The sequence below is a fragment of the Diadema antillarum genome, unplaced genomic scaffold (genome assembly GCF_040938485.1).
Source record: "Diadema antillarum isolate AM-2024a unplaced genomic scaffold, OU_Dant_1.0 scf00000162, whole genome shotgun sequence".
NCBI lineage: Eukaryota > Metazoa > Echinodermata > Echinoidea > Diadematoida > Diadematidae > Diadema > Diadema antillarum.
In genome coordinates, this window is record NW_027271051.1 from 620,894 (window position 1) to 633,764 (window position 12,871).

General features: G+C 39.3%; 1 protein-coding gene across 1 annotated transcript; it reads right to left on the reverse strand.

Annotated features, from left to right (window-relative positions):
* On the reverse strand, window positions 1-12,506 carry LOC139722259 (probable cysteine--tRNA ligase, mitochondrial). Its single transcript, XM_071633568.1, has 16 exons — window positions 12,451-12,506; window positions 11,633-11,749; window positions 11,220-11,342; window positions 9,574-9,624; window positions 9,174-9,366; window positions 8,622-8,727; window positions 7,972-8,200; window positions 7,106-7,239; window positions 6,364-6,498; window positions 5,507-5,645; window positions 4,766-4,889; window positions 3,788-3,883; window positions 2,960-3,098; window positions 2,372-2,478; window positions 1,732-1,791; window positions 1-166 (listed from the first exon to the last, which is right to left on the reverse strand). The coding sequence occupies exons 1-16, from the start codon at window positions 12,504-12,506 to the stop codon at window positions 152-154; spliced, it is 1,824 nt and encodes a 607-aa protein (XP_071489669.1). The 3' UTR covers window positions 1-151.
* Between the last annotated feature and the right edge of the window lie 365 nt (window positions 12,507-12,871).

Sequence of the window (12,871 nt, forward strand, 5' to 3'; positions counted from 1 at the left end):
GTTGCAATAATTGTAATGTGGCTCGCATTCTGTGATCTAGGATCTGTATATGCGATATCTGAATTGCTGTTCGCTCTTGCAGTGATGGAAATAAATTTGCAGCACTGTAGACTACTTCTTGTTGACGTTCCTTCCTTCTCTGACATGGTCGTCACCTTTCACCGTCCTGTGAGTCAAACAGATGAGTGGGTGTAAGATAATGAAAAGACGTTGCCTGATAAAAGCTTCTCAATGACAATTACATATATTTACCTGGGTGCTTGTTCAGATTGAAGCCAACAGATACAAGCTCTCCATTTGTTCTCTACACTGTGCACACCTTTTGAAGTGAAATATCTCTTCACAGAGCAGACACCTGGGACGTAGTATTTGTGCTGTTATTTCAAAGTTTAAAATGGCAATAACTCACCATGTTCAGGTTGACTGTAACAGAATAGAATTAAATCATACAAATGGAAGTGGGTTTATCGCAATTCAGTTTGAACTGAGGAAGTATGAAGATTTTATAAGTTTCACATGTGTTCACTGAATATTGATCTTTGGCACAAACACATACGCAAATTAGCTGTGGTGATGTTCGTGCAACTCACAACTCTCCCACTGGTTTGCACACAAAAACATGAAAGACATGATTTTGGTTGGTAATTTTAAATAGCAACAACCTTTTCCACTCTTAAAGACAATCAGCACTAGTAGGTTATTGCAGCACAACAAAACATTGATGTGAAAAACATAAGTCATTCGTTTTCATACATGTCCACACAAAGGGAGATAATAAGAGGAAATTTAGTTGAGATTTTGCTGGTTCACCAATGGGAGTCTTGTGAAACCATCGCCTCTAATTTGCAAGCATGGTTGCTGCTGCAATCACTGAATCACTGCTATATGAAAAGTGAAATGTTTGAAACTATTTTGTAACTAAAGTGGAGAGCCAAATTTAATGAAATTTCTGAAATTTTTTGTTTGATATTACTCCATTATTTTATCAAATGTGCTTCATGATTTCTACATCAATGCTGTACAATGACCATACAGTCAATATCCCCTTCACGAGTACATACTTGAAACACATAGACTTGCATAGTGTTTGTATCAAACATCGAGTCAATATCATGCTGAGGACTTACATAGCCTTGCATACTGTATACGCCATATTATTTTGCAAGTCTAAATTTTCGCGAATCTGGAATTTCTGACGATTTCGCGAGTGGTTAAATTCGCGACCTGTACTGAATGGAGAAATGTACATGCGTACGTCACATCCACATCTGGATCAGAGTCAATATTTTCGCGTGTCTTTAATTTCGCGAAGAGCACCTGACTCGCGAAATTCAAGAAAATAAAAACCTCATGAAATATTCGGCATATACAGTATGTCTTTCCAAGTAGGGAAAGCAAATTCTGAAGCACAATTTTGTTTTTGGCTCAGATAACTCTCTACGAAAAATAGCCTTATTTCTGATATCAAGGTCCTATTTTATGAAGAGCTACATGTATAACTGATTATATAGTTGATTTCTATCATAAGTCTACGGCAGCCTGTGTGGTAAGGGAATTTATAATTGATTATATCTTTTGATTAAATGAGGCCCAAATCTTCTAAATTTTCTAAAAGCATGGCCTTTACTAGATCTTTTTGGACCTTGGATTATATACATCCTTGAAGACAGTCAACCTCAATAATTATCTGAGTGTGGACATGACATAATATGATCGGATGTATTTGCTGACCTCAGCTTTGGGTGATTTCTTGGTTTCTATGAACTCCCAAGTTGCTGAGCTGCCTCTGTCCTGCAACACGAATGAAAACGAATCAAAACATTTAGTCTACACCCAAGGCAGTTATAGGGGAACATAATTATAACGAGGACCTAGGAACAATTACAATTACATTAACCCGTTGAGGACGAGTCCCGAGTATACTCGGACAGGTGTCTATGGGAAATGCGTGTTGTAGCAAAATCAAACCGTCCCCAACGGGTTAATATCAGGTTTCTTATTAAATCAAAAATAAATAAAATATAAGACCTCAAAAATCACATTTTAATGTGAGGGTTTTGTTTTATCTGACCTCTTTACAACTAGGTTCCACTGTACCATCCATTGCCAATTTCTTCAATAAACCACAACAATTTTTTATTGTTTTTTCTCAAGGGCTGAAGAGACTTAGTTACATTAAAATTGTTTCAGACGTACACACTGCAAAATCATCAGCACATGTTTAGTGTGTGTGTGTCGTTCACTTCTCTTTATACACACAATCACACCAGCACATTCACTCACGCTGACGCATGAAAAGACAGACAGCACAATTTAAGAGTGACTGGAACACAGACAATATCAAATTAAATTTTCATAATCTGATCCTTACCTTGATTTGGACTCCACTGTCAGCGAGAGTCTCTCTGACGTTATCACAGGCTTTCAGCAGTGGGGATCTCTCCGCCATCACACGCTTCCGTCTCTGTTTGACTGACTCTGTACCATTTGAGAAAGAGTGAGATGGAAGCTGATTATTAACTGGAGGAAATCCTGGATGTACACTGTAGGCTCTTCAAAACTCACACAAATGTGACATTTAGAACAAAACACATTGAAATTGTTCGACTCCAGTCTGATAATGCTAAATGATGAACGCCTTCGATGATTCGTCTGTCCCAACACTGTACACGGCTGTACGACTGAGTTGGAGTGTACAAAGAAGGGTAAGATTCGGGGAGGTGAGAGTAAGAGAAAAAAAAAGAAAGTAAGGAAAAGCAAAAGAAAAGCCAAAACTCGTAGAATACAAACAATAAATACTGAACTGGAAGAAAGTCATGTATCACCACACGACAAGTCAAACAAGTTTTACAAACAACACGACAGCTATGACCTTCCTAACATCTGCAGTATGCGTGACACTATCTACCCCACCCTCTCCCCCTACAAAAAAAGGAGAAATCATTTTCTGTATTTCTACCTGAAGAACTCTGTGAAGCACTGGCTGTACCATCTCCCTCAGGGATTGTGAGGGCCCAGTGACGGACTTCTTGCCTGAAGTTGACCAATGTGTCCAGGGCAGAGGTCATTACCTGTGTAGTCTGGTCTGTCTGGACATTCTGCACAAGAAGGGGTCATGTAAGGTCATAGTATAACCATACATCACTGTAAGGATGACTTTTCATTAAAATGATCTTGTAGTGCAGCTGAACATATTTTTATTGCACTCACCATAATATACAACAGTGAGGTAACAAGCATTCCTGGTATGTGGAGAAGTGCTGGCAAAGTTTGCCAAATGTTGTGGAATTCTACAAACACCTCTTCTTATTCCATGATGATTAACATTTCACAAGAGTTATACTAATTGTCACTTTCTGACTTATGCATTTTTTTATGCCACGTTTGTGATATAGGAAGGGCAGGTTGTTCATGATTATATCACATTTCAACTCAATGCATGGACAACTTGATGACAAGCTAATATGACAGAAAAGGAAGATTTGCTATGTGCAATGCTTTGAGCACGATTTGCAGAATGATATCACTGTCGCATGATCAGCAGTCAAAATAAGATTTTGGTTTGCCTAAGATAGATCATGAATGTTTTGGCCAACATCTCTGCTTTTATAAACATTCAAATTATACACAAGGAAAATATCCCATCCAAGCCCTCTACCAGTAAACTTATAACAACAAGCCAGATTCCTGAAAGGAGGGTCCATAAAATGGGTAATTGACAAATCACCCAAACCACAATCACTTGGAGGTTAGTGGTAAAAATAGGTGTTAAATGCAGACATCTTACTGATTTAGTTGAGAACTCCACACCGAGGGAGGTCATGATGTCACTGATGTAGGAAGACATGGCCGCCACCAGCCCTGGGCTTCTGGCAGCTCTCTCCTGTGTGTCAGCAAATCAGCCATCTTGTGATCAATGTCACTGAATCATTCATTTCTATATCTACTGTCTACACCACAGCAAACATTGGAATTAAACACTCATGGACAAATACAGATGCAGAACTTTGCAAGTTGTAAGTGCTGTATACAATATCTTTTGACACATTCATCTATACACAGTGTTAAATACAACATTTTCACAAATTCTTATATTCAATGATAAATCAAAACACAAGCAATGAAGGCAAAATATATACTTTAAGCTTGTGGCTATATGTTAAAGTCACTTTTTCCTCTTTTGTGTTATTAAAAAAAAATCACATCGAATTACCCCTTCCCCCATTTGAGTTGTTGTTGTTGTGAATTTCCTTAAGTAAAATCTTCATCGCTCAATTTAAATATCAATCTATAATCTTACTAAAACCAAACAGAACACACCCTGTGCTATCCGTTAAGTATACTGCAACTCGCTGAACTTTGAACTCCTTTCATTAACATGAGAAACAAAGCACGAGTAAATTGAACATAATATCTCACACAACCCTCAAGATTTTGTCAGTGCAAATAAAACAGATAAAGCCAGAGACAAAACAGTGCTGGTGCACACAGCATCACGACCTTGATGTATGTATAGTGTCTATCAAACAGTAAACATCAAACATGACAGAGTCCAACATTTGAATGATGCACTGCAGCATTGCACTGTGATGCTTCTTTTGTCTGCAAGGGGCAAATTTCCTTTTTTATCCTCAAGTTGTTCTCTGTGACTACAATATATATCTGATCATATCAATTCTAAATATAACTACCGGTTAGTAAGAGAGTTGGGCGACACCTCTCTTTCTGTGACTCGGTAACTATGACAGTGCGAACTGTGACTTACATCGGCAGGCTGACTGAAGTGGGCATTCGCTCTGTGCACGAGCTTCAGTATACTGTCTAGCGCCCTCTTCGTGTCAAAGTCATCTGCAAAAGCCTCGATGACCTGCTGCCGAGTTGCGGCAAGCCTAGAGATAATATGGAGATAGAAGAGGAGCTAGTTTGAGAATTGTCACAGGTATGATGGGATCATAAATATATTCACCATCAAAGTCTGGTATCACTGCATCATACGGTTCCATTAGGAGAAAATAGAATGACTTTGGATGAGTACATATTGTAAAAAATGTGTGCGTAATGATTTAACAAAATATATTTACTATTCTTTCTTTCTTCTGTCAAAGACATGTGTTCAGTGTCGTCATTGCACAGAAAATGTGTTGACTTCCATGGCTAAACTACAGAAAATCTTACATGGACTTTGTGTAGCAAAAGCAAAACTAAATGTCTCATTCACAATCACAACCAAAACATTTTAAGGCTGGATAATCCACATTAAAAAAAAAGACCCAATAAAGCTATAAACTGAGCTAACAACTGAAATAAAATCACATCCATATTCCCATGTAACTCTTTGCATGGTCTACACTGCTGATTTTGGCTACAAACGTCCTGTATTATCCAACCTGTCTCAAGATTACTGGAGATTATACGCCACTCTTGCGTACCTCCCTGTATTTTCCTTGACTTTGAGAATAGATTGGCTTTCACAAACATTCCATTCTTTTTTTTTACAATGCTTAACTGTTGCATGAAGTCAGCTTCGTCGAATGGCTGGCAAGCAATGTGTCCTCTGATGTAGGCATCGGCATCATTCAGAAAGGCACTGATCTGTCTCTGAATGGTCACTGCTTGCTGCATTACATCTGGAGCATACTCAATATCTATTAAACAAAGAGAAAAATATGGGGTTCACTAGAAATGATTTGAGCAGAGCAATTGACAGTCATAATCACTAACCCTTTGCCTAGCTTACAATCAGTTTCCTATAAAATGACTTACAGTAATACAGCCACCAGACACAAAATCATATAAAACACAACTCACTGTACATGTAGTTTATATTGACACTTGAACCACATCAACTCAATACAGGTGACTCCCATTATAATGAAGTCCCTTGGACTGGCAGTTTTCTTTCATTTTAAATATCGAAATGTCATTAATTACCGAACAGTGAAGCATGTATTCAAAGGTAGATGATCATTTTGGGACCTGAAGTTTACTACATGGTGTGGAGACATTTGCGACAACAGTGTTCATCATAACGGGAGTGCACAAGGCATCTTTACATTACATAGTAACACAAGCATAAAAGGCGGGGGAGCTGTGGCAATAGTGGATAAGACGCCAAACTCCCAATCATAGGACACAAGTTCCATTCCTGCCCAGCGCTTATGTCTTTGGACAAGATGTTTTTACCCACCATGTCCCTCTCGACCCAGGTGTATAAATGGGTACCTGGCAACGCTAGGGTAATAATAATGGCAGGGCCCTGTGGTAGAGCAATAACAACACCGAAGAGGCTACCCTGGGCAAAGACGACCTGAATATCTTTATTATTATCATAAAGTGCTGCTGGTTCTGACCACGACTACTCACCACGATTGTACTTGGCCATGAGGCAAAAGACTCTGAACTCGCTGGATGAGAAGTCTGTCAGAAGCTCCCAAATGCTGACAACATTCTTCAGAGACTTGGACATCTTGTTGGCATCATGCTTCAAGTGCAGGTGACCTATAAAGGGACATGGAATATTGCAACGTCTTTCTATGTGATGTATCACAGCTTCCTACATTGATCAGGTAACTTCTTTCACTATTCTGTTTTAGATGCTTATAAACAAGGAACTTTAACATTGAAGGTACAACTTTGGGATAGTTGTACTTGTCTTCCTCATAAAACCCTCAAATGCAAAAATTATACTGCTAAAGAATACCAAAGTGTGACATCATAGCCATTAATTGTCATGGAAACTGGTTCCAAACAGCCTCACATAGCCTGAATATCTGTGAACACAACAGTGCTAACCATGCTCGAGCAAAGATATGTGATATCATCTCTTTGGTACTCTATCATTTGTATTTGATTACCATCATTTCTCTTTCTTTTTCATTGTTATGTTTCACATTTGTACAAAGGAATGTGTGTTCATTTCAATGAATGTGTATTCTTAAAACAAAAACGGTTTTGTTTGTACAAATAATGCTAACTGTAAACTCAAAATTGAATTTTTAGATAATTGTTTTAAATACACAATATCTTGCCCTGGATAATTCTCAGTGATCTAGGTGTTCATCCTACATCTGTAAAGGTTGGAGTAAGTTCAGTGTAACTTGCCTACCTGTATGGAGGAAGTAGTTTGCCCACTGCTCTGAGTTGAAGCAAGCCCCGCACTGAGCGATTTCATTGTTGTGATGGGGGAAGGCCAGATCCCTGCCTCCTGTGTGAATGTCCAGTCGCTGGCCAAAGATAGCACTGTTGAGAGTATAATCACACTGTTAATACACAGCAACATGATAATTCACAGCTCTCTGTCTTGTATAGAAAGATACATCTTCCTTTTGAGCCATCAATTAACTATATATTCAAAGGAAAACGATCACCTGAACTGTGCCTCTCTCTCTCTTTTTAATGCAGTTTGTAAAAAGAATTACATTGTTATTTTTTTAATTTCATTTTTTTTTTTCAAAAAGGTCTCAATTACACATTCAAAGACAGGGTAATGAAGACAATTTTGACATCACTGACAGCTTCCCATTGGAAAGATAAATCACAATTCAATCATGTCATTAATGTGATATTTGAAAAGTTTGTAAGACAAGTCTTCTTTTGTTGTTGTTGTTGTTGTTGTTGTCTTGAGGTAATATCAAGATGACTTTGAAAGGGCATTTTTTATCATTTTTGTTTTAACGTGGGGATTGATCACATCCCTGAAGTTTTGTATAGGTAACAACATCTATGGCAATGATTTGAAAACTAGGATTGCAACTTACGACATACTTTATCCTATTCAGAACAAGGTTGCCTTTGAAAATTGATCAAATTTTCTGATCATACAGCCACACACCTCAGTAAAAATAAGCAGATAAGGTGACACAATTCCATTCCAAGTTGGTGCAGTGGCATTGGGGTACTTTATTCAGTTTGATACAGAAGGTACGATGTGAGTTCAGATGGATGCACAGTAATGAAAGCAGTGACACTAACCACGACATGGCCGAGCACTCTATATGCCATCCTGGCCTGCCCCGCCCCCATGGGGCATCCCACCACGGCTCGCCTGGCTTGACACCCTTCCACAGGGCAAAGTCTCTAGGGTGACGCTTCTCCGAGTCCGCGACACTTGGGTCATCATCTTGTCCAGTGTCAAGATCTTGGCTGGCCAGCTTGTTGTAGCGGGGAAGGGTGTATGCCTCCACATCAAAGTAGACACTCCCTATTTCAAAGAAAAACAGATACTATTGATTACACCTGGGAGCATTCTTGAAGAGGCTTCAGTGATAATTGTTATGTGCAGGAATCATAGCATGAATATGAAACTCAGAACAGATATTACATCATCCCCAAAAAGAATCCCACTGGGCATACATCTTGGTATCAAGTGTAAGAAAATGGGCTTCACAAGTCTGAGGGAAAAACTATAAATAAAAGTAGGTCAAATGAATGCCCTTGTGTTTCTGCAAACAGCACCACTCACTATTTCTAGATGACTGCACTTTACAATATTTGCAAGATCACTTTGTCGCACTGAGAATATGACAAGTATGTTTAGAACTTCAACTGCCACAACAATCTACTAAACAAGATACACACTCTTTGTTTGTATGTCCCAGAGGCTGCTTTGGAGGGCCACTTACCATTACTCGTTGGGTAGCCATAGCCATTCTGGACAATCCTCTCAATGAACGCCACTATGTGAGGTATGTGGTCTGACACACGGGTGTATACAGTGGCTGGCAGGACCTTTAAAAGAAAAAGATATATATAGACATAGATATATTTTTGGGATAATTTCATATTTCAACCTAATCTAGAATAATAACCATCACCTGGAAAGCAACACACTTCTGATTGTCAGAAGTTGGTTGACATCATTTTATAATGAATACGTATTTTTGCTTAAGTGTGATAGTTTGTTTGATCTGTACTATATTATTCATGGGAGCAAGAGAGAAAGAAATGACCAGCCTTGAATTTGACCCCATCACTTAGCAGGTACTGTTTACTAGTCAGTAGCACTACCAGCTACGCTGAGGTGATTTTCATGACGATGACAGGACAAACACCCAATAGACCAGTACCACAGTTGTAGATCCAAGGATGAAGAAGGCAGGTATGCATTCACAAGAGTGCTGAGAGGAAAAATTATGAAAAGAGTCTGCAATATTTCTATGGTCATCAGTGCTCACATTAAGCTGTGCCATGTCTTCATAGAACTCCGTCTCATAGTGTCTAGAGATGTCTCTGAAGTCCTTAGCCCCAGTCTCCTGCGCCCTCCAGATGATCTTATCATCAATGTCTGTGATGCCCATCACCATGACGATATTTGTGTGGAAGAACTTGGACAGTATGCGCCGGACAATGTCGAATCTCACATATGAGCTGGAAAGAAAAAGCATGATTGATACAAAGTATTAAATCACTGACTTCATGCTATTACAGACACCGATGACTTAAGATACAAAATACTATCAGTGAGATGTCCAATATTTCTCTTGCTATCAAAGTCACTCCAACAACAGCTCGTGTGTTGCTGTGAAAATATCATGCAAGTATTATCAAACTTCAAATGATAAAAATGCATATTACCTTGCATGTCCTATGTGAGCAGAGTCGTACACAGTTGGACCACAAGCATACCTGTGCAGAAAAAAAAGGGACTAAACTGATATTCACATATTCAATGTATTTGCATCACAATTTCTAACATGGCACAAATGGTGATGAGGGATGGGGGAAGGAGGGAAATGACTTACGAAAACTAGGCTGGATCGAAACTGGGAGTACCAATGATTCCTATCTCCTTATTACCAACAGGCATAGAAGTTTGATCTCTGATCTGCAGGACTTAACTAAAGCATGTCTGCCTTTCCTTTCTTTTTGAACTGGACAAGAAACCATCCACCAATAATTATAAGCGGGCTGATGATAGCAACAAATCATAGAAGATAGACCTGGAAGTCTGACTGCTGCTACACAGCAATCTTCCAGGATCTTCATTTAAGTAAGTATAAGTATAAGTATAAGTATTGAAGTATAAGTGAAGTAACATCTTCTAGAGAGACACTTCCAATACTGCTCCCCCCCCCCCCACAAAAAACCCCAAACCAAATAGACCTAATCACACAAAAAACAAGAGAACACCACTACAGCAAGTCTGAATGGTACAAATCTCTGCAACATAGATCAGTCTGTTGCAGCATTCATTGGTATCAACTCAAAAGTTAACCTGTTGACATGCAAGTCAACTCATATTTCCCATTATTATATACAATTGTACATAAAAGCATCAAGGACGCTTCCCTTTCTTCCAGATTTTGTGGATGTAAGTTTGACACAAGCTCATGATATAGATGCAAATTAAATTTTCTTTTCTTATTCATACAATATGGATATCCCTGGACTTGCTCACTCGGACTGACCTAAATAACCTGCACCAAGGTTCGACCTCATGTGTGAAAATTCGACCAAACGCAAAAGCATTGGTTTTACATGTGGCAGGCAGTCAAATTTGGATGGCATCATGGTCAAATTTTAGGCAGCTTGCTTTCAACAGAATTTTTTAGTTCTTCAAAATTCAGTCCATCCATCAAATTTGGAGAGAGACAAGCTCTCAAACTACTTGATTGGAAATTTGCATGTCAACCTTCAAAAACACAGGAAATAAAAGGGAGAAAATTTTGTACACCTAGATCTATAGAACAATTCGGGTTCGTTGAGGGCAGCAGACAATTTGTGGCACTGGGCGCAGCCATACGCTCATTTTGAGGTGTCTTAGCCGACCCCCCCTCCTCTCCCCCACCCCACGGGCAACATGTTTACCGCGCACTTGTAACAAAGGTTCGCGCACTAAGCAAGCATTTGCACACTCAGTACGAGACGCCTATTGGCTAAAACGACCCATGCATCAGTTTTTCATTCCGCGCGTGGAAGGGGGTGGGGGAGAGGGGAGGGGGGTCGGCTAACTCACCGCGTTAATGGCGCTACCCATGCCAAAAATACACATAGCGCGTCACAGAATCGGTCTATAGTTGTAATGAGCTCAGTGAGAACACTTGTAGGAAATACAAGTGATTTTTGTTGTTGTTGTTGTTTTATTTAAACATTCGATAACAATGTCAATCACTTGCTGTGGGAATCAGAACTGCACCTAGGTATCACAACAATGCATTTACTACTGGATACTACTACCGTACCACACACAATCTATCTGCATGATATGAAAAATTATTCACCATGATGCTAAATCTTTATTCATCAGGAAAAGTTGCTCTTTCTCTGTTCCTCTTCTGCCTGGAGCACAGGTCAAGGAGTTAACAACATGGACACTTGTTTTGCCATCCCGGCGCACAGGAAATCTCGGTGTTGAGTCAGAGTAAAATCGTGCTAACGCAATACTTCCAACTCCAAGTTTCTTTTCTTTATGATCCGTTGGGTTATTAATGTGCGCTTTCCTGGGAAAAACTCCCGGCCTCCATATGCGGACATTATATCTACGCAACAATGCAGCCAGTGAATTGTTAAATGTAAGTAATTTCATCTTTGTAGTTCACTTTGCTTTGGCACTTCTAGACAAGTAGATGATCAGATGATAACTTTCGGCTGTATGCAGTGAAGAGGCTCAGTGTACTTTTAACAACTCAATAACCCCGCTGCTGCGTCTGGCTGGCTGGCTGGCGCTGGTTCAAACTTCAGTACACACTCACCCCGCTCCTGCGGGGGTGCTCCATCGTACTGTACACCTTCGGGCTGGTCGCGGGTAACACTAACGTCAACGGTGAAACAATGGCACTGAGTAATAACAGTTCTCTCTGACTCTGTTCTGGTTCTGCATCAAATTGACTTCGCAGGCACGGAAGTTTGAAAATATTCACAGCGAACACTTGTAGGCTACGTCATACTCATAGCTGCTAGACCCTTCAGCACACACACAGCCCCAGAGAAGAGGAGAATGCATCAGTTGCATGCTATATAATTCGGTGGTGATTTTTGTCTCCTTTTTCCACACGGGTTAAATGGAGAATGTACCCCTTTAAAGTTGGCATTTATCACTGACAAAAAAGGGTTATAATTGAGTAATATTTAAATGTTACTGTAAGTTTGACCTGAAAAAAAAAATCCTTCGAAATAAAACATCTCATTTCTTTAAAATTTAATTAATCAAAGCAACATTCAGAGATGAATATTCCTGGAAAGACAGATATAATTGCAGTCTGATTATTTTGGTTACCCCTTCAGAGAAAGAGGAACAGTCCAGAGGGCTGTGAGAGTTCATAAACCGATTCCAAACAAAGACATCGATCATCTAATAGTCGTAAATACAGTCGTTTTTCTGAACCCATTATGCTATTCCAATAGGCCTACGGAGCTCTTATCGTGTCACAGACGGCGCCACTGGTCTGTCCAAGTGAATGTGCAAAAGGCTCTTCTTTTTAAAAAAAATCTAATTTAGGATGAAATAGATACCTGCAGTAGCTCATGCAGGCCGCCGATCCCGGGATGGGGATGGGGGAGTCCCGCATTTTGTTACTTTTTTTTCTTCGTAGCCCCCAATACCCCTCGTATTCACTCATTCTGATTTCATTTATTTGATTAACAAACAAAAATATAATTGCTGTAAGTTATTTACATAACTTAACGAAATCAATTCAACATGATAAGAGAAATTGTGATGAACTTAAATGCAATGAATGTCGGGCCTAACTTTGATGAAGATCGAAATAAATTTGTCGGAAATGGAGGAGGCTGCTAAAAAAGCAGAGCTTGTATCATTTGCAGAACACCTCATATACAATAACTACTTACTAAACTAACAAACTAGGCATGTTGTCTATAAAAGATAGGAAAGACCAAGAGAAACGCATACAAACATATGCAACACACAAAC

Excerpts from the sequence above, each read along its gene's own strand:
- LOC139722259 (XM_071633568.1), bottom strand. The coding sequence starts at position 12,506 with ATGCGGGACTCCCCCATCCCCATCCCGGGATCGGCGGCCTGCATGAGC. Across the intron at positions 4,890-5,506 it reads GAAGCTGACTTCATGCAACA|GCTTGCCGCAACTCGGCAGC; the intron begins GTTAAGCATTGT and ends TATTATCTCTAG. Across the intron at positions 1,792-2,371 it reads ACAGTGGAGTCCAAATCAAG|GACAGAGGCAGCTCAGCAAC; the intron begins GTAAGGATCAGA and ends TTCGTGTTGCAG.